The following is a 21,219-nucleotide window of genomic DNA, read 5'->3' as shown; positions in this document are numbered from 1 at the left end:
TAGTGTATTGTCCGGCTCCTCATACATTTTCATAATAGCAATACTTAGCACTGCCATAACAGCTTACATTTTCCTGGCTGCATGCAAACAATTACTGATGTGCATCCATATTGACACAAATTAGGCCCACACGTAGATTTATCACGCACATACAATTTCTCCATCATTTAATCTCATTAGTAAATGACAACTTTGGAATTCTCTGCGTCTCTAAATCTGCATTTCTCATTGAATTTAAATGGATCTCAAATCTATAAATAACTGCATCAACCCTGAATATTGCATTCAATTACTTTGAGTTTGCCGCTGTTCACATGGCATTCATGCTGGTCTTTCATGCTGCTTGCATTAGCAAACCTCTTCTTTCTAAAACAACCTCCTGTATTCATGATTAACAACTCAATCTGAGGTTAAATTTTTTAAGCTTTTTCTCTGACTTTTAAAAAAGGTATGACTGGTGATCTGTGGCTACAGCTTTACCATCGTTCTTTTAAACAAGACTTCATTTGGAGTCACAATGGTTAGAACTGGGTTTGAACAAAAATAGTTGGTCTGTTTTGCAGAACGCAAACCAAAATGTAGCGCAGAATTATAGTGAGAATAATAGCATCTTATTACAAGCAGACAACGCATGTAGGTGCCCAGTAAGAGAGGGTAAAGCTGTGAAATGCTCATTTCAGACAGCTGCTACTCCCCACTGGTAGCAAAACTGGAGTCACTGATTATTCCTACAATGCTGTTATGGAGTGGCCCTGACCAGGGACCAGGGATGAATTTTCTGTTTTATCTCTGGCTGTAGCAGCAGCCTCGGGGCTGGCTCTGAGAAACACTGTGAGGAAACCTCCAGCGCTGATTGTGCCACAGTACACACAAGGAAAGGTGCATCTCAGCATCATGGGCTACATGTTACACCCTGCTGCTGGGCAAGGAGCCTCTGTCTAGCCCCTCCAGACTAATAAAATGCTCTGGGCACTTAGCATCCATGATTATGGGGGCAGAGTGCTGCCTAGCAGCTCCTCACTGTTAACTGCCGCAGGAGCAGATGGGATTTCATCTTGCAATAAGTTTAGAATGCTCACAGGGCAGTATAAATGTGCAGAGCCTAGTCTTCCCTGTGGCCTGCGTTTCAGATCATTAAAGACAGCCTGAGCACCCCTCTTGGGAAAAAATTAAGTGCTCCTTAATATGAACATTAGATTCACAGTTTAGAACTTAATAGGTAATGGAGAAATATAAAATAAAGAGCAGACAAACTCAGATGCTAATGTTAGTTCACATGAGCATAGGCAATTCTATTAAGGAACACAGACATGCTGGAAAGGACTATGAAGACCTGTCCAGATCTACTATCTGATAAAGGTCTGCAACGTTCATTTAGAGCTGACCAGCTCTATGGAATAAGAGCCTCTGTGCAATACAGGAGTTGATAATAAGTGGCTTGCCCAGGTACTCAACACATTGTGACTGCTACCTGCAAAGAAAATGGGTATGTTGCTTCAAAAGCAGGGGATTATTTCAAAATCATATTGAAATTAGGAAAGAACGAGATATTTGCACTCACTGGAAGGTATTATAAAAGGCAATATAAAAAGCTAGAGTGAAAAACAGAGATTTTAAATGGCTCTCCAAGGTTTCTTTGCTTTCTTCTTTTACTCACCAGTGCCACATTTGTGCACAGATTCCCTTCTTGTTAGAGGTGTACATGTCCATGGTGGTCCATGGTGGTCCATTGTGGTTAAGGCAAAGCAAGCCACTTCTATTTCAGAGTAGGAAAAATAATAAAATAAAAAAACCCTTTTGTGACTGAGGGAGAGGGCAAGAGAGACCTTTGAGCTCCATTCACTTTTCAGTGCCTGGTTTGTCTGGGTGAGGATTTCACAGTCGCTGCTAAAAGACATACCTTGGCTTATTGATGGGGGGAGATATGTGCAGACCCATGCACAATCCATGTTCCACTTCAGATCTTTTCCAAGAGCATCAGTGGGGCCCAGACCTGCCACTGGCTCTCCTTCATTTCAGTGAAATTCATCTCTGTGCAAAGATGGGCAAACATGGCCCAACTTAAAAAATTTCCTTTTACTCTAAACCGAAAACAAAAACAAATAAATGTGCTATGAGGAGAATGCTTCTCAAGGCGCCGTTCCCATAATGATTTATAAACAACTGTCCAATTTAAGCCAAGTGTGCTATGTGTCTGCTAAAAATATTTAAAAGATACCCTTGCTGTTACGGTAATTAAACATGCATGAGATGGAAAATAACAAACACACAAAAATAGCCATAGTTGCCCAAGATGACTTATAAATACAATAATGGAAGAGTTACATTTAATAAGTAAAACAGAATAGTGTGGTGACAGTGGGGCAAGAATATAAAATCCACAGAAAATAACATGCTATGCTAAAAAGTAACAAAAAGCTTAAGTCTGAAGGGCAGAAAATAATGATGAATAATACTGAACAAGAAAATAAATATTGGTGAGCAAGAGACTTCAGATCCTCAAGGCTGCATGAACAGCGTGATTATCCACAGCGATTACTGAATTTTCTTATAAATCTTCACGATGCCAGCAGCATTTCTTTTCTTCCTAAGACCAGCAGAGCATTGCACAGGAAGAGTGATCAGCCAACTCTTTAGCTAGAGTAAAGGGGAGGTGAGGTTCTGTACCACTTTCAGACACTTCCCCTGCAGCAATTGCATTATACATATAATTAAGCTGTGCAGGAATTTGTCTCCAGTACAGCCTTTAAGGAATAATAGGAAGGAATGCTAAAAGACTCTCAAAAATCATGTCTTTCCCACAATATCAGATTTGTTTTAAAAAGTGTAGTTCTCTTTATTTATAGACTCTTTTATGAAGTGCTATTTCTTTCCTGCTAAATGTGAATGTTTGACTAGAAGGAAAAAAATAACTCCTTCCTGTTCCCAAACACAATGTAATTGTTTCCTTCCTTTTAGCATGCAGTATTAAAAAATAGGGATATTTTTTTTTAATGCAGATTTGTTTTGTATGACCCATGGATCAGCAGGCCAAACTTCTGATGACTGAGATACTGTTAAATACTGAGCAAAAGCAAACTTGATAAGGTCTCATAGAGTTATCCATTTATGCTAGATAATTGTAAATATTATTATGTATTCTTCTTATACTGATGGAATAGTTCTGACTTACACAATCAAAATCTTTAAAATGACCAGGGCAAGAGGCATTTATACATCGCAATGATTTCCAGCTGCTTTGTTTTCTTCTTGTAGCTCTCCCTTTAACAAGTGTATGTAAGAACTTTTAGTTCAGAGAATTAACATCAGAGGAGAGACAAACAAGTGATTCTCATATTGTTTCACCTTCCCTCCTTGAGCTTTGTGAGTGTCACTACTGACACATCATTTAATTGTTATTATTCCAGGGAAAGATCTACCTAGATTAAATGTAAACTGTTGTAGCATTCTGGATATCACCAGACAGTGTCCATTTACATCATGTAAGAATTTTTTTCCATATTTAAAGTCTTCAGTTCCTTAATTTCACCAATCCTTATCTGCATAGATTAATTAGGACCAGGATCCATCCAGCTTTCAAGTTGGAAGCACAAAAAAAATCCTGAACTTTCTCGGCTTCCAGACTCAGAATAACTTATTTTTGCCTTTTTGTGTGTGTGCGTTATTAATGGCAGCACTGTGCTTTGGTTTAGCAAAAGTGAATACCTGTCCAGATACCCTTTTAAATAATACACAGCAGAAAGTTTATGGAAAAACCTGTTGAAAATGTGGATGCTTCGGTTCCGCAGAGATTGATGCCACTGACTGCCTGGAGTTAGATGTGTCAGTTCTGCATTTCACTGTCAATTGAAATGAACCCAAAAATTGCGTGGAGTTCATTCTTCTCGTCTTCCTCCTGACATCATCTCAAACAGCTTTGGCATTTGTTTTCACTTCAGAGAGGGAGAGAGGAAGATACTTTTGATGTGCTGCTGGTTAGAGCACTGTTTGCCAACCTGTGGGTGACACTCTGCTAAGGAGTCACACCAGTGATGAAGGGGAGATAAGGAGCAAAGCTCAGTTTACCCAGCTTTGCCAGGCTCCTTAGTTCTACCCCCAACCAAAGCCAGGGTTCCTGCGAGAAGGCAGCACTGGTGGCCCATGGTGTAGCCCAGGGAGGTGCAAAAGTGGCAGAGGTCAGAGAAAGGTGAGGAGGCAACACTGAGAGGAAGCAGAGCTTGGGATGTGGGAAGATCAGCACACAAAGGAAGTGCCATGGCTTGAGCAAGGCATGGCAGCAGGCTTACCGGAGCGTGCAGGGAGCTCAGTGTGGGAGGGCAGCGTGGGACAAAGGAGGAGACTCTGGCAGTGGTTAGAGGAAAGTAGGAGGAGGCAGAAGCACTGAGACCTCCCTAACTGTGGCTGGCAACCACTAAGGTCAGTTATTCGTATGGAATATGGAAGTGAAAAGGTTAAACCTTTACTCCAAATTCAGGCAGGGGGATTTTACCCTGGGTCTCTAACTTCCCATCACAGTGTCCCACTCAACCAATCTAGTGCAGAATAGTTATCTTTCACTGTGATGGATACATCCCTGGGAAGAATTTTATTTTCAACCGTTTTGCATTTCAAGTTTCCCAGCCAGCTCCAGTATACGGCTGCAGAGCTGGTTTCAGTAAATAAGTACCATCTGCCCAGGTTTTCCCAGGGCTGGTTCCAGCTTTGCATGAAATTTTAAAAGCTTTTTTAACTAGCCTGGTCCAAATACAGATTTTGCATTTTTATTCTGTGCTGCTTGGCTCAAGTTTGATGGTCATGTTACTTTACTAGTTCAGTAGAGTTATATAAAATAAAAAGAAGGCATAAACATGAAAGAAAAGATGATGTTTCAAACAATATTCTATAGGTTTAAAACAATGGTATGAAAATCTGCAGCCTATAACTCCTCTAAAAAGGTATATTTTTCCATGGATTGCAAAGTTGGCTTCCCCAAAAGATTGCTACCTGAAAGACACAGGATTTCCCAGGTCCCATGTCAGAGTGCACATGCAGTGGAAACAATCCAGACATGGTGAAATAGGTTGATTTAACAAACTGAAATAAATATGGTCTGTCAGGACAGATAATAGGTGCAGTATTACAAAGAAACTCTCCAGCTAACCATATTTTATCAGACTTTGAAAAGAGTGCACTTAAATTATCCAGCATATTCCATGTACATGCTATGCACCAGCTCAAGTTACATATACATAACTATATTTTTCCTTGCACCAACCGAATGAGGAAGTTTGAGATAGATCTTTTAGAAAACTCTTTTAGAAAACTCTTAGAAAAAACCATCTTTTCTTGCATTCAAAAAGAAACACAGTAAGACTTGGAATATTCAGATTTCACTTGAAACTTGCAAAAATAAAATTCATTAGTCATTGTAATTCACAATCTAATATTGAAATAAAATGTAGGTCCTGACACCAATGCTGTTTTATAAGACAAAAGATCTAATAAAATACTTTTGCATTCAGGCCAGTTCCGTAGGAACACACAGATGCTGTCTGTGTTCTCTGAGGATCAGGACTAGAACAAATTCTCCTCAGTCAGTTTTCTCAGTTTCTAGGACTAATTAAAGGCATATATACATGTATGAAAGCTCTGAGGCTGAGAGCCCAGGTCAGAACTGCAATGTGTTAGGTAGGCTACAATTTCTTGTGCTATATTTAAGTGTATCTACCATCCATGCCCTTTATACATGCTCCCCATAGTGTTCACAATATTAAACAAAACCCAAAAGAAGAGCAACTGGCCTAGAAGATAAATATAGCAAAACCAGTGAAATGGATTGATAAAGATCGTGGCACGGAGGTTTCAGTCTGGCTTGCAGCAACATATAAAAATAACAGGCTGACTTCTGAATATGCCAAAGAATCAGAGCTGAGAGGGAAGACAGAAATTGCGAGAGCAATCACAAGGAGAACCCTTGGAGGGCTGAATTTGTAATCAGTGCTTCAAAGAGGGGAAAGCAGGAATCAAGGGGGATTTTCACTCTACTTTTCAAAATGTGAAGTGTGATAAATACAGTGAGCTGGAATAAGAAAATGAATCCCTTCATAACCCTGGGGGAAAGAAGAGGACCGCAACAGAGGCTACCGTATCTACCACCCAAACCACATCTGGTCTGTAATACACAGGCTGCACTGTAAACCCTCTAACCCTTGGGAAGATGGTAATAGACATAATTACTAATTTTGACAAGTCTTGCATTTGGTGAGATGTCAGCAAAGGTCTGACATTAGGAACGTTATAGGTTCATTCTTCAAAGGTGAGAGAAATTTTGTCACTTTGGCTCAAGGCTTCCATATTGACACCTATTCTATTTACGCTGAGGCATTTTAGGTCCGGTCCAGTATCTGATATTTACCTACAGGTCGGGCTGTGAGCTCATCTGAGTAACTCACTTTTTCTGCCAATGATTATTGCTAGTGATTTAAGCAAAACTAGCAGGTAATAAGTTCTACAATACACATAACTAGGAGGTACTAATACCTCCTTGTCTTGAGCTCTGTACTCTATGTTAAGGGCTGATTCTGAAAAAAATGTTTCTTTTCTCATTTCTTGGTTCATTTAAAACCTCTTTTTTTCTTTCTGTCTTCCCTTGGATTTTATAGGTATAGGTACCTATTGGGTTAGGTGTAATATGAAATGTAAAAAGCTTCAGAGCTCTCACTGGGAAAAAAACCAGAAAACTATTAACTTCCATGGAGAAGTAGAACAAAATTGTTCCTACGGAAAACCATTTTTATCAAGTGCAGTACTTCTGGCTAACTACAAATGTCAATCAACTGCAGTAAAAAATTGTCCCTAACAGAGGAGTTGTTCAAAGCAACTTTGTCTGAGGTCAAAGTGGGTCTCAAAATTGCACACAAAGTATTTGGAGCCTCACACAACCAGCTTCAATTAATGAGTTTATTCTCACTATTGTAATTTTTCCTTGCTTTATAAGCGGGTTACATTCTTATTCTTGCTGCATCGTTCAGCTGCCTTCAGCCCAGCTTGATATTTTGCTGCCCTTATCATCTTTTCTCTGCAACTTCTGATTGACTGTAATTTTTTTTCTTCTTCCTTTCTCTGGCTTGCATCATTCTTCCCTGTTTCCAGTACAGGGCATTTATTATTGCCCTTTTACTTTTGAGCAATCCCTCTTGAATACATATTAGATGCTTTTTGATCCTCGCATTTTCTTTTTGCTGAGAGATGGCTGTCTCTTCAGTCACTTGCCACTGTCAGACAGATCTTAGCAGGCATAAATCTGCAGAACTCCACTGCCTTCACTGGAATCACTCTGCTTTATGGTAGCAGGGGATCTGGCTTAAAATCTAAAGATGCTTCTTGTGTTACACCTCAAGAGCAGCATTGTTACTTTCTCTCTTCAGTTTAAAATCTTGTCTTTAAAGAAAAGAACCCATTGCCCCCTTGTAGTAATATAGTGTCTTTTAATAAGCTATATATACTTTTAAAATGAAAAATGGATTTTACAAAATCTTTTTGGTTCCACTCACTTAGGTTGTCACATTTATATTTGGGAAGATCTGTAGAGACTTTAGGTAGGAAATAAAATGAAAACTTGTACTCTAACTGAAATAGTCCTTGTGGCTTGTGAAATCAATAGAATGAAAGATCTGTCAGATCACAGGAATACAGTTCAGGAGGCAGCCAAGTTTCTGCTGCTCTGTACCTTCGTACTGTTAAAATTACTGTAGGAATATAAAACACAGCCTAGAACAAGCAGCAAAGGCTCATTACAAGTGAGCTGAAATGCACTTTCGAACCTTGTGGAAAGGGTGGCATTTGAGAGTCTTCCTGTAATACAGACCAGGGTTTCAATGACTGCACTAGCACTTCCTAACTTAGCTTTGGGGTGGAAAAACAATTTCCAAACTGCATTCACTGTTGTTTCAAACACAAAAGCCTCTCTAGTGAACATAATAACCCTCTCTAAAGCACAAAGAGATCTGTGTAGCTTTGTACCCTGGCGTTACAGGACTAAGGTTCTCATTTGCCATCGTTCAAGGGACATAAGCATAGGGGCAAAAATCCTTGAAAAACTGTCTAACCTTTCCCCATTAAAAGAGAGAGGACAGAAAATATTAGGAGATCAGCTCTGAACCAGAAGAGTAGAGTGATTTCAAACATGCCAGAGAAAGGAGGAGGAAGAATTGCAGTTTTCTGCTGATAAATAGGAGAGCAGTGCACCGTGACGAAAGTCTTGCTGCCCTCTGGGGAGATGTCCACATGGCATCCCTGTTGAGGAAGGCACCTGTGCCTCACACACGGCCTTCCCCAAGATGATGTGAAGCTTTGTTGTCTCACATTTGCATTCCCCGAGAGGGGACTGGGGTTATGTTCCTTTTTGGGCCTTGACCCAGTAAGACCCCCATTGATCAAATTAGCTGTAGGTAAGCCCTTACCCACTATCATTGGAAGTGATACTCACCACCCCAAGGTACCCCTCTATAAACCATTGCTTTTGTTTCTGGAGGTGTCGTGGTTTAACCCCAACCAGCAGCTAAGCACCACACAGCTCACTCCCCCCGGTGGGATGGGGGAGAGAATTGAAGAGTAAAAATGAGAAGACTCATGGGTTGAGATAAAGACAGTTTAATAGGTAAAGCAAAAGCCGCGCACGCAAGCAAAGCAAAACAGGGAATTCATTCACTCCTTCCCATCGGCAGGCAGGTGTTCAGCCATCTCCAGGAAAGCAGGGCTCCACCACACCTAACAGTTACTTGGGAAGACAAACGCCATCACTCCAAACGTCCCCCCCTTCCTTCTTCTTCCCCCAGCTTTATATGCTGAGCATGACATCATATGGTATGGAATATCCCTTTGGTCAGTTGGGATCAGCTGTCCTGGCTGTGTCCCCTCCCAACTTCTTGTGCACCCCCAGCCTACTTGCTGGTGGGGTGGTGTGAGCAGCAGAAAAGGCCTTGACTGTGTGTAAGCACTGCTCAGCGGTAACAAAAACATCCCTGTATTATCAACACTGTTTTCAGCACAAATGCAAAACATGGCCCCATACTAGCTACTGTGAAGAAAATTAACTCTATCCCAGTCAAAACCAGCACAGGAGGACTGGAAAATGGAGTGCTCGTTTCCCTGGAGAGTCTGGTAATGTTCCTATGGAGACTACAGAGGATTCCCTCACTCTTCATTATGCCATCAAATTAAATAATTCATATTTATAAAGTTCTTCTGATGAGGGAATACTACATAAATCTGAATTAATAAATACTTTTTCTATCTAATTTTTTCCCTTCTGTCCTGCAGCCAAGAAAACACCATTAGAAAAATACAGGACCCCCCCCTATTTCCCACAAGGCTGAAATAAGAAGTATTGCTCCCCTCCTGCCTATTTTGAATGCCTTCATCTGCCAGCCGTGCCAAATTGTGTTTGCCGGTGTTCCTTCAGCAGCACAGCGTAGCTGCAAGGGTCACCTCAAAAGCTCTGTGATACTGTAATTCAGGTGTTAGTCACACCCAAGGTCCTTATTTTTTTAGCTTTGCCTGTACTACTAACAGGGCTGCTTTTTGGCCTTGCAGGAGAGTAACGTAGCACACTCCTGACCATAAGAATAAAATTTCTCTCCCCAAAAGTAGGCTAGTTGTTACATTTGCACTAATAGCAACATATACAATAAGATAATAGCAAATCAAATCTGGATTCGATCAACAGCATATGACAATGTGGTAATAGTAACAGCATACCGCAGTGGTTCCATCTAGCCTTGGACTGGAAGAATTTAAATCATAATTAAAATACTTCTTTTAAAAATCAATTTCATGATCACATCACCAAAATGTGATTTCTTACTCGGCAATTCCTCCATTAGGTATTTTATGCAGGCTGAGGGATAAATGGAAACAAAAATGACCGACACTTTATTCCACTAAGCTTAATGTGTAGGACCACCCTGTGACACTTCAGTCGGCTGTCACGGATAAATCTTTTAATCTCCTGGACAGCCTTAGCACCATATCCAGCAACTGGACAATGACAACAACTGCCATTAGCATTCTGCAGTACAGCACAGTAGAAAAATCATTGAACATGGGACTTGACAACGAAAGCTGATGAGTACCTAGATCTTTCCATAAGAGAATCAGATGCATAGACATTCTTTTTTTTTTTTTTTTTTTTTTTTTTTAAATCTTACCTGTAAAATAGTAAGATATTCTTACCTTAGTAAGAATAACACTGCTGCAGAATATGCATTTTTACACTGTGGCATCGAAGATCCTATTTACAAATTTTATTTCCCTTGCAAGTTAGGTGACCTGCTAGCAATCAGATGTTTTCAGTTGCTCTTACTAAATTCAGGGGAATTTACTGGGAGGGATTTCCTAATATTAGGTTGACATTGCCTTCATCTTAACATGCTCATTTTTTTTAACATTTTAGTAGTAGTATTTTTTTTAATGATAGGTTGATACCTTGTATTGATGGTCAAGCAATTTGCTTCCTTAAGCCAGTGCTCACGGAAAGTATGTTATGCACATTTCTTATGCCACAGCACAGACAATGCATGAGATACTTGGGTCAGCTGTATCATGTCAGATAACAGTAAAAGACTGGGTGAATTCTGCAAAATTGATAGAATTTATCCCGAATGTGCTGTGAACAAAGAAGGACTTTCAGTTCCATCTGTTTGGCATCCTCTGTGGTTTTCATAAAGGTTTAAAAACCTTTTTATTACTTAATTCAAACAACTATAGGCTTTTGCCCAAACTGAAATACATCATAACTGGTCTGTGGACATATGTTTGGGCATATATTATGCATTACATAATCTTACACCAGTAAAACTTCTTTCATGTTAAAGTGCATTAATATCTGTCAGCCATAATCGGTTTTGGCCTATCTGGGTGGTATTTGCTGGGAATGAGCTCTTCCCAGATTTTGCAGCTGCGTTCCTTGAGTGCCAGGTTGGAGGCTGGCTGGGTAGTAATCTGATCAGTGCTTTGTCAGCTAACGGACCACGGCCAGATAAGTTAGAGAAAGGCAAGGCCTTACCTGCCACTATCTCATGGTAACTGTCAGGTCTGATGCACACTTTTTCATCTTGGAAGCAAAAGTATTACACTGTCTTTCTGTCCTGTATAGGCAAAATGGTCTGTGTCTTGGCACTTTCTTCCCGCAGGCTGTCATAATCAGGACAAATCAAACAAAGCAATACCTACGTATATCCTTCACGGACCCCTGGTTTCCATGAGCAAAATAAATATTCACTGTGTTCTCTGCTGCTCTGTTCTTATACATGTTCTGTTTTGTTTGGGTGCGAGGACCCCAGGAAATAAAACTACCCTAACTTGTTTTGTACTCGGAGGAAAACCAGCAGAATGTATTGTGCTGTAGGGTCTATGAAAAAGGAAGCCAAAATTTGGGACTTTATCTTTTTGGGGAGAAGGTGAGAGCACACACACTCTGGGATAACACTGGGAAAAGCTGCCCATTCTCAGAAACTTGTCAGCATGCCAGAAAAAAAGGTATGAGACGAGTGTCTATCCGTCTTCTGTCACCCACACCGTGGGGATGGCACATTTACCTTTCTCTCACTGTTAGGCAGTCCTAAGGCTGTGACATCCCAACACAAGCACCATCCCCTCACCAGGTGGCCGCCTGACACCAAGACTGCTGACACAAAAGCAAAAAAGTCTGGATTTCTGCAAGAGACGGTGTGGGCTTTGTCACATGCAGTGTTACTCCAGTACTACCCATAAACCTAGTGCTTTTGTTGCAGTTTTCCCTCCAAATAAGTGGAGAACCGTGACAACCTATATGGAATATGGATCTATTTGCATTTGATAAAGCCAGTGACATTTTAGTTGAAGCCTGTTTTAAGATAGGAGGCTTACGTATGGCCCATATAGGCTGAATCACCTCAGAATACATATACAATCTGCTAGACTAGATTAATGAAGCTTTTGAAAGAAAAAGTGTTTAAGTGTGTGTATGTGTGTGCAAGGGTATTGAAATAAAACAATGGGATTTCAATCAGGAGAGTCAGTTTTCATAAAGACAAAGGGATTTATTTATAGATATTTTTCTGTATCAAATTAAAAGGTTTCAGAAGCAGGTTTTCTAACAGCTCTGCAGAGGAGTGTTTTAAATCCTAGGAATATGAGGTGAATTCTTGACCTTGGTAGGTAGTTTTCCCTTGACTTCAAAGGAGATGGGACATCATTTACAGACACTGGAAGAACAAAGAATCTCTTAAGTCAAAAAATGTGCCTTATAGCTCCAATATTTTCTTAAAGTACACTTTCTAATCTCATTATTTATCAAATTAATTTTAAAACCATGAGGTGAAAAGATATCTATTGACTGTTTTCCATATCCTTCAAGATCTGACAAGTTATTTTTCCTACTTTTTTTTAAACTGTATTTTCTGAATTTTTCTTTTTGCTCTTGGTTACAGCACTGTGCAAGGAAGATACTTCCTCTCCTTTTCATGACTGCACTTCAAATATATGTCCCATAGTTACTGTTTATCCTAGCTACCTGTACTTGACACTTTATTTTCCCCTTCACTGCCTGAAATCCCAGTACCTTGTCAATGCTAAGAATGAAAACAACTGCTCAGAACATCAGCTGACATTAACTAATCTTGGTTTCAGGGCAACTATGCTTTTTTCTGCTGGTGAATCATAAGGCCTCAGTTTTCACTAATGATCGAAATCACATCCTAATAGAAATTAGGGACAAAACTGTTGAAATTTCACTTAAAATTACATTAGAGGAGGGGGAATGCTTCAAAGTGAAGCCTTATACAGAAATTCAAAGTGCTGCATGACAAAATATTTGGAAATGTGTATCATTTGTGATTATATCACATGTAAAGTCATGTCTGATCTCCTGGACCTCCAGATTCTTTTCCTTATTACAGATATTTACATTTTGGGTTTTTTTAATAAAATGGTGTCTTGTTTAATTTAAAATGGTACGATTATACGCTTGAATAGAAAGTATGGTAGAATTATACTATTTTCTTTACAAAATACTGCACATTTAGCAAATCAGTTACACAGTCTCTCTTTGCGAATGTTTAATATCTTCTGATTGAAATTAGACATTACATATGATTCCAGTGAAAATCGCCATGTGAACATTTCATTATTTATGTCTGTGACAGGCTGGGGGGAAGGGGCTTAGCCATCAAAGTATAACAAAGTGTTACTAAATCTTAAGCACCATAAAATTATCTTTTATTATGTTAGAATATAAAGGTCAAATCTGACTTTAAAATAATGATAAATTTAATCTGTATTATAACTCTATGGAACTGCATGAGAAAAAGAAGAAATGTGGTATGAGGAAGACAAAAGAAAGAAAACTAACTGAAGCAAAGCAAAGTACTTCTAATATATAAATCTATTGGAGCATATTTTATAGAAGTTCCACATATGGATTAAATTTTTATTATGCTGTTTAACTTGCTAGACTCCTTTTCTGACAAATGCTGAAAATCTGTAACATCTGAAGCTATGATATACAATCTAGTATTTATACAGTCGGTATATTCTGTTAAATTAATGTATGCAACAAATGATAATATTCCAAGCTGTTATGACAATACTAAAAGTAAATACGTTTTTTCTGCCAGATTCCTTGTTATAGAATTACCATCTACCGCACATATGAAGCAAATTTCTACTTTAACAGGTAACAAAAAGCCCCACAGCTATAGTGAAGTTACTGGAATGTAAAAGTCAATCTGACGCATTAGATATTTTATTTATAAAACAGAATCTGGGCCTGTTTCTCTTCTACCTTGCAGCTTGAATAGTCCTTTATATGTGTTTGAAGTGGCTGTAAAATATTAAGAAATTGAGATCATTATTTCCAGTTCCACACATTGGGCTGTACGGTTTACATGCAGGTAAGTGACAGCCTGTGATACTACACAGTGATGAAGCTGGCATACCTACGAACAGCTGCCTTCTAACAGGTATTGTTTCCTAATGCCATCAAGAATCTTTAAACAGACTGGTTCAGCATTACATTTGTTAGGTCTCTTAACATACTTTTTGTTTACTGCGTATTTTATATAACTGCAGTTGGAAGCATTTACAAACTGTTCCAAAGAAATGTCTTTACAGTATTCATGTTCTAGATGCTGATAGATTATATCTGAAAACCAGTTGCTGACTACAGTTCACACTTGCATCACTCAACATTATCTACCTGTTTGTGTCTACCTGTCTGAATGTCTATCTATAAAGAATTTGTTTACGGCCAAAGAAATGTAACTGTCAGTTCATTATATAAAATATTTCTATATTCTTGCTAGTGAATACAATCATTACAGTGAAAACTCTCAGGTTTCCAAAACGTGTCAGATATTTCTTTCTGAGTCATTTGGTGTCTGATAACACTCCAGTGCAACCTGTCCTGGTCCTTCATTATGATTACTGTTAGTTACACATAAATGTTGTCAGAGATTTTGATCTGCAGTGAACACAGTCTAAGCGGACTGCCATGTAAGCATGGTTTTCAGCAGATTGGTATATTCTAATTCCTCAAAACACATTGAATTTAAGACTCCCAAAAGGTATATCCTTCTGTATGATAGCAAAAAGCCTGATTCTGACTGGGACCTTTGGGTGCCAGAGAGACACAAAGACAGTGCCACACAAAGTGCAGTTTTGCTTGTTTTTTAACATCACTGATTGGTTGGTTGGTTGGTTGGTTTGTTCTTTATTGGCTTTTTCATATAATTGCTGAAATAGCTACTTTTAAATTAGACATATCACCCCATTTTTTTTGTTTTTCATCACCAAAATGTGCATCTGTTGTACCATGCACCTAGGAACGTGCTCTTCCCATGAGTTAATTGGTTTCTCTGGTCTTGTATGAAGTTCTTCTAAACGCTTTACAATGTAAACCAACATTGGTCTTGACCATCTATACTTCATCTGTCCCCTGTGTCAGCAACGATTCACAGTCTCAGGAAATAGGACTCCGCCTACATAAGGGGGGGAAAAAAAAAAAAGGCTCTCTTTTTTCCCCCAAGGAACAGTATTAGTGTAAAATGCATATTCTGTAAAGAGATGAGGTTTGAGCACAGGGAAGGTTTTTTATGGATTAAAAATACCGATGGGCTCTAATGTCTAATAGTGTTAAATGATTAGAGCGCTCATCTGTTGACTATTAGACCCAATCAGTATTTCAGAGTGTCCAGCTGTGCATATAAATGGGCTTTAATGTTGCTATTGATGAGACTGTGGGCAGAGCAATGCTGCCAAACAAAAGAAGGGCCTTTGAATGTGTCGCTGGTGTCAGTTCCTCTGCAGAGAGCGCAGCAGGATTTAATGTGATTAGAGATTTGTGTCTGGCATCGAGCCTGAACACAAAACCACAGGCAGTCGCTCTGCCCCAGCAAATACCAGTTCAGAGTTCAGAAACTATCAGCACCTGGGAGGGTAGAAAATAGATATCAGGCCTGGGCTGCAGAATCGGGTAATGGCAGAGCAAAGCGACACAGCTATTTTGGACCACTGCTCACGCATTGCTCAGGCATAGCTCATTACCGACCAGCTGAAGAATTGTGCCTGTCTACCAAATGCAGAGCGGAGTTCCTAAGAAGTATTTAAATCTGAATTGTGCTTTTTGTCCTTGTCTGGTGAAGTGCAGCTTGGGCCACGTATCTCCATCTCGCATGCTCCCTTTTGCTGCAGGGAGGTAGTTTTCTGCAGGCCCTGGAGAGGAGCAGCTGACGTTTTACCTCCGCCTGCCAAGTACTTATGGTGGCCAGTGACAAGGATCTCGGTGTGCCCTAGCTGACTGTTCACGCAGCGTTAGGGGAGGAGGGCCGTGGTCTGCCCACCTGCTGAATGCAACATCCAAAGCCAAGGGAAGGAGTAGGACCCCAGACGTTATGGCTGCATTCATGATGCTAAATTAATTAATCCGCTTTTAATAAAGGATTTCTGGGCATAAGTGCTGGGGGTGGCTGTGCCTTTTCTGGAGCAGACTAGCCATGCCTGCTTTACAAAGGACTTGGCTTTGGGTTTCCGCTGGGTCCCAGCTGGTGCTCCTGTGTCCCGAAGCTATAACTATTTATGTGCATGCATTTTGCTCAGAACATCTCATACAATATGAAAGGTATGCTGCAGCTCACCGAAGTGACACTTTTATAGCACAAAGTGTATGATTTATGGCTCCTGCCCTGGTCTGTGCCATCCCAGTGTGTGTGAGTGTTTCGGGAGGCCAGGACTCACGGCGCAATCTGAGCAGATTCTGCCAGGCAAGGAGCACCCGGCCTAGTTGCAGGGCACAGCAAGGACTGGCGGTTCCCTGTGGGGGCGGCAGGGCAGGGCCTGGCAACTGGGGCCTGTCCCACTGCCCCAGCTAGGAGCAGGGCAGGCCGGGGGGCACTGGGGGCAGACCCAGGCATCGGGCACCTCCCTGGGGATGAGGCCAGGCTGGGACATGGGCCTGTGGGTGGGCCTGTCCCATTGGGTCCCATGACTGGGCAGGTCAGGGCTGTGGGGAGCTGGAGACTGGCCCTGGTGTGGCGTTGCTGTGGCAAGGGCTGGTGGCCCCGGGGGGCCATGGGGTCCTGGGCCATGTGGGGATCCCTGGGGGTGGCTGGGCAGGCAGGGCTGGTGGTGCCCTCAGGGCCCTGACACCGCTGCAGGCTTATCCACATTGCATTTGGGAAGGTGATTTAAGCCGCGCTGGGAACCTCGCTTGGCTCTTACTCTGGGCCGAACCAGCTGTCGTGGCCAGTGGAGCCGCAGAGTGAAGCAGCATTTCTCAGACAGGGGCAGGATGAGTCAGGATCCAGGGGGGCTGAAGGCTGTGCTATCTCACAGTAGTTGTTGATTATTTTTCTGCTCCTTTAGTTCAATTTCCTGAGTGTGGCTGGGATGCATTCTATATATTTTTACGAGCATCTGCTAAAATATTTTTATGCAGTTAAAATTGCTGCTGTGCTGTTGGCCAGGCTATTTTTGCTGTCATCAGAGAGACCTGCTGGCCTTACTGATGGAGAGCTGGTCTCATAGGTCTTGGTGTGGTTTTGTACTTTTTGTGAGCATTTAAAGGCACTTACCAGCCAAGTGTGGGAGACAAGGTCTATCCCAACGGCTGGTACAGCAGTGCTGTATGACTGTGACTGGGAGGACAGGGTGGTGTCTAGCCAAGACCCTAATGTTGATTTTTTTCAAGGGCTGGTGGTGAAGAAGCGATCCACATCTGGTGGGGGTGATTTTTCAGTATCCCCTGAAACTGGTAAGGTACATTTCTGTATTCATCAGCACAAATTAAGACATGTCTCAGTAACCCTGCAACATGGACAGAAAGTTTGGTCCAGAGTTCTGGCAAAACCGGCTACTAGCCACCTCCTCAAATACTTAACTTTGCAGGCAGAGATGTTAATGAGGACAGCAGCAGTAGCTTATGATATTTATGCAGTCTGAGTCCTAGATATTGAAAAAGCGTGAAATAAGAGGTTATTTCTCCACTCTGTCTCTCTTCTATTTATGTGGACCCGCCAGTGCATAACGCAGTCACAGGGAAGATATGAGGAACTACATGGGAAGAGACTGTCATGCATCTGCCTTTTCTAACGTGTTTGCCCATCCTATATGTGTGGGATCTCCTGTGCCTCAGAGAATTATATGGGCCTTTGGACTGAAAGGAAGCATTTCTTGCTATCTTTTTTTTTCCTTTTTTTTTCCCACAGAAATGGAGAAGATTTAAAACTGGCTGGGGAAACAGCTGGCATGAAGATTCCTTCCACGGAAGATAGAAGAGCCTGGAAAAAATTGCCCACCAACGACTGAGCAATAGTGAGAAGAGCTTTTTGGCAACCAGCCTTTGCAAAAGGAAATTGAAATTAAAAAGCTTTTCAGTTTATCTCATTTTAAGTAGAACTTGCCTGTACAACTCGTGCAGATGAGAACTTCTGCAGTGCTCAGAGAATCGGATCTAATCATTTTTAGTACAATTAGATAAAAGAAGATACTGTACATTTTACAATTTCCAAAGTCTTACTAATTACTGATTAGTAAGACTGAGATTCTTAATCAATAATTACTACCAATTCAGACTGCTTGTCTCTCTCAGGGAGTAATTGTTGTCCTTTGATATATTTTTCATGATCTCACAGGAACAAAGATACTTCCTGCATGTTTGCCAAGCTCTCTGCAGACCTCATTTCTCTTAGTTCAGTTCAGTTTTATTTGACCTTCAGCGGGAAAATAAGTGCCTCTTGCATTTTTCTGTATCCTGCATCTTTGAAGAACCCATCCCTTGTAGCTACAATTTCTTGTATTCATTTTCAGCTTCATGCCATATTTTTCTTTAAATTTGCCTGAAAATTAATTCTAAACTTTTTTTGGCAGTAATAACTTTGGAACATTTTAGTGAGAACTGAATTTTCCTACCATTTGAACTAAGAATATCAGAAATACTGCCAGTATTGAATGAAATATTGAAGAGCGAGCTGATTTTAGACAAACAAGTGCTATTTTGAGTGTCTTAATTTTGGAAACAATTGTCCCAGTGTCTAAATATGAACTGTCATTTGTGAGACCAATGAAAGCAAATGGCCTCTCCTTCCCTCACATCATTGTCATTTCTGGTGAGAAACTGGAGAGTTTCATACTTGATTGCTAGTCTAAAGGGCGTAATCTGCTCTTTTTTTCACAGTATGGCCAGATGAATGTGTCTGACAGGATCTGCTCCTGAAGATAGCAGCTGCTTCATAAATCAGACAGGTTTGCAGCCTGCATTACAAATTGATCCTCGAGACATAACCTGTTGCAGCAGAAACTGTTCCAGCTATTATTTTTTTTGTCCAGCAGTGACAACAGTGTTAACACACCAACTCACTCCCTGTCCGGTTATAGAACTAAAGATGCTTCCACATACAAAAAGCTTATGACTAACTGAATGTTACTGTTACACAGTTTTTTCCTGTTTGTTGAGTCTACACAAGCTTAAATACAGAGTCGTGAAGAAAAAAGACAGCTGGGGAAATTAAACATCAGACTACATGAATGTGGCATTTGCTGAGCTCCTGTTGTTACGGAAGCCACACAGGAATGCAACCTTAAGATGGGGATCCCAGGAAATTGTGCTTCATGGGGTTTGCTTATTTGTATTTCACCTGTAAATGTGTGCATAGGTACAGGAGACCATTAATTCTTCTAGCAAATCAGCTCCCACATAGTTTTTAACCCTGAGTTCAAAATATGAAAGAATTTCCTCATCACTGAGAATGTGACTTGAATGAAATAAAACAGTGAAAGGCCTACATCCTCACAAGTCATAGGCCTTTTGCAATATCTTTTCATTTTTTGAACTGTTTTTTTCTAAGGGAGGCAATAGGCAGTTTCTAAGTGGCCTGCTTTTCAAATACATCTAAAACTAAGCAAACACCAAGACATACAAAATCACTGTTCATTTTAAGAATGTAAGCTGAATTGGAAGCTGTGCTGACAAAGGATTGAAGACTCACAAACTGAGGAATGTAACCCATCCACTACATTCTTGTAATCATACTAATATGGGAACAATGGGGGATTCTCAAATAAAGTTTGATGAAATCTTTCAGTGTTCACAGACTTTAATTTTTTTTTCCCAAAGATATTTATTCTAGTACTGCACCAGACGTCTTCTCTGATTTATAGCAAGGAATGTCTAAAGATATTTGATTATAATTGATGCAGAATGGTAATATTTATAGCAGGAATTTGTTTTTAATGCTGATGGATTCCAAAATTAACCACATCAGGTAGTAAGATCTTGCAAGATCTCTAGTCTTTGCACTAGAATACATTTCTAAACTCTTGAGTATCATTTTCAGTTATTATAAATTGCTCAGTTTTACCAAATTAAAATGCAGTAAAGTGGCCTAAGGCCTACAGCAGGGAAGAAAGATTGTGACTGTGGAAAAGAAGAGAAAGGCAAAGCAGGCTAATCCTCAGGGTTGAGCCTTACATGGTATGTGCACGAGAGAGGTCCCAGAACGCTGCAAGCGTTTTGCCAGAGAGAGAAAGACCTCACCTGCAGGGATGTAGCACAGTGTAATCATTGGCAGGAGCTTGGTGTGCAGAATGCTTTTTGCAGGAACACTTAGATTTAGGTCTTTGGGGATTCTTCAGGTGAAACAGAATGGGTCTGTCTATGTTTTAAGCAGAACCGAGCAGCTGCCAGCTGGGGAGATTTTGGGATTACCTTTTCAGATCTAGGTACCCAATTCCTCTCAAACGTGGTTTTCTTAAATAGTACTGCTGTGGTACTATGACGTAGATAGCATTCATCTAGGTAGCTAAGTACATATCATTGCAATACTAACGACAGTAATGACATGACTGCTAATTTTAATCAGTAATAAACTTTATCCATTGACAACCTTCAGAGCAACAGTAATACGCTTATTTTAGAGTTTGGGCTTTGAGGCACAGAATAAATTACTTCCCTGAGGGAATAACTGTACAACAGCCCTTCACAAAATCAGCTCTCTGAGCTGTTTCATGCACTTCAGATTCATCTAAGCCCCTTGCATTTGCTGTGGGCTAAGGAACCAAACTTTGAAAATGTGAATTAACTTGCCATCCAATGGTATCCTTGGTCTGAGTTATACTTTCACACTAGACAACTGAGTTAGCAAAGAAAGTCCAAATTCTGTGACCTTACCACCACAGGGTCCCTCTTCCCTGCTGTGTAACACTGGCTTTCAAATACCTGTGTCTCCATTTTCCTGTATAAAATATTCAGGCCCCGTGGATCCAGACATGTGATGCATCACATCAAAACATGCCATATTCCTGCCTATATTGAGCAGATCTTTATTTCACAATTTTTATTCAGAGAACAGATTTCAATGTCAGGATTTTGAAGTGTTTCTATAAACAGAATGGGATTTTCTAATGATGTGAAATGGCTCCAACTTTGTCAGAAGAAGATTCATTACGAGGAAGGCTATACATTTGCACCCAGTTCTTGTGCTGTCTCCAATGCTGAATATTGGCTGTGGTCTTTGGGGATCCATCCCACATTTACACAAATACAGTTTTTATTGGCAAAAAAATGATCAATGCTACAACAGCTTCCGCATATCTGAACATCACAGCATTTATCCAGCAGAACTTCTTGCAAGTGTCCCCCAGCAGGAGAATCCATTTCAGCTCTGCCATTCCCCAAGGCTCCTACAGTCCCTCCAGCCTCACGCCAGA

The 21,219-nt window shown here is 40.5% G+C and overlaps 1 protein-coding gene across 1 annotated transcript in view; it reads left to right on the top strand.

Annotated features, from left to right (window-relative positions):
* Positions 1-18,574, top strand: part of UFM1 (ubiquitin fold modifier 1) — a 72,914-nt gene extending 54,340 nt beyond the window's left edge. The window contains exon 6 of the mRNA XM_076364207.1: positions 17,721-18,574. Coding sequence (XP_076220322.1) covers positions 17,721-17,737 — 17 coding nt within the window. The 3' untranslated portion in view covers positions 17,738-18,574. The remainder of the gene's footprint in view (positions 1-17,720) is intronic.
* The last annotated feature ends 2,645 nt before the right edge of the window (positions 18,575-21,219 follow it).

Source organism: Aptenodytes patagonicus, chromosome 1, assembly GCF_965638725.1.
Source record: "Aptenodytes patagonicus chromosome 1, bAptPat1.pri.cur, whole genome shotgun sequence".
NCBI classification, from domain to species: domain Eukaryota; kingdom Metazoa; phylum Chordata; class Aves; order Sphenisciformes; family Spheniscidae; genus Aptenodytes; species Aptenodytes patagonicus.
Note: the sequence above shows the minus strand (reverse complement) of the source record. Positions and strands in the feature narration are given on the sequence as shown.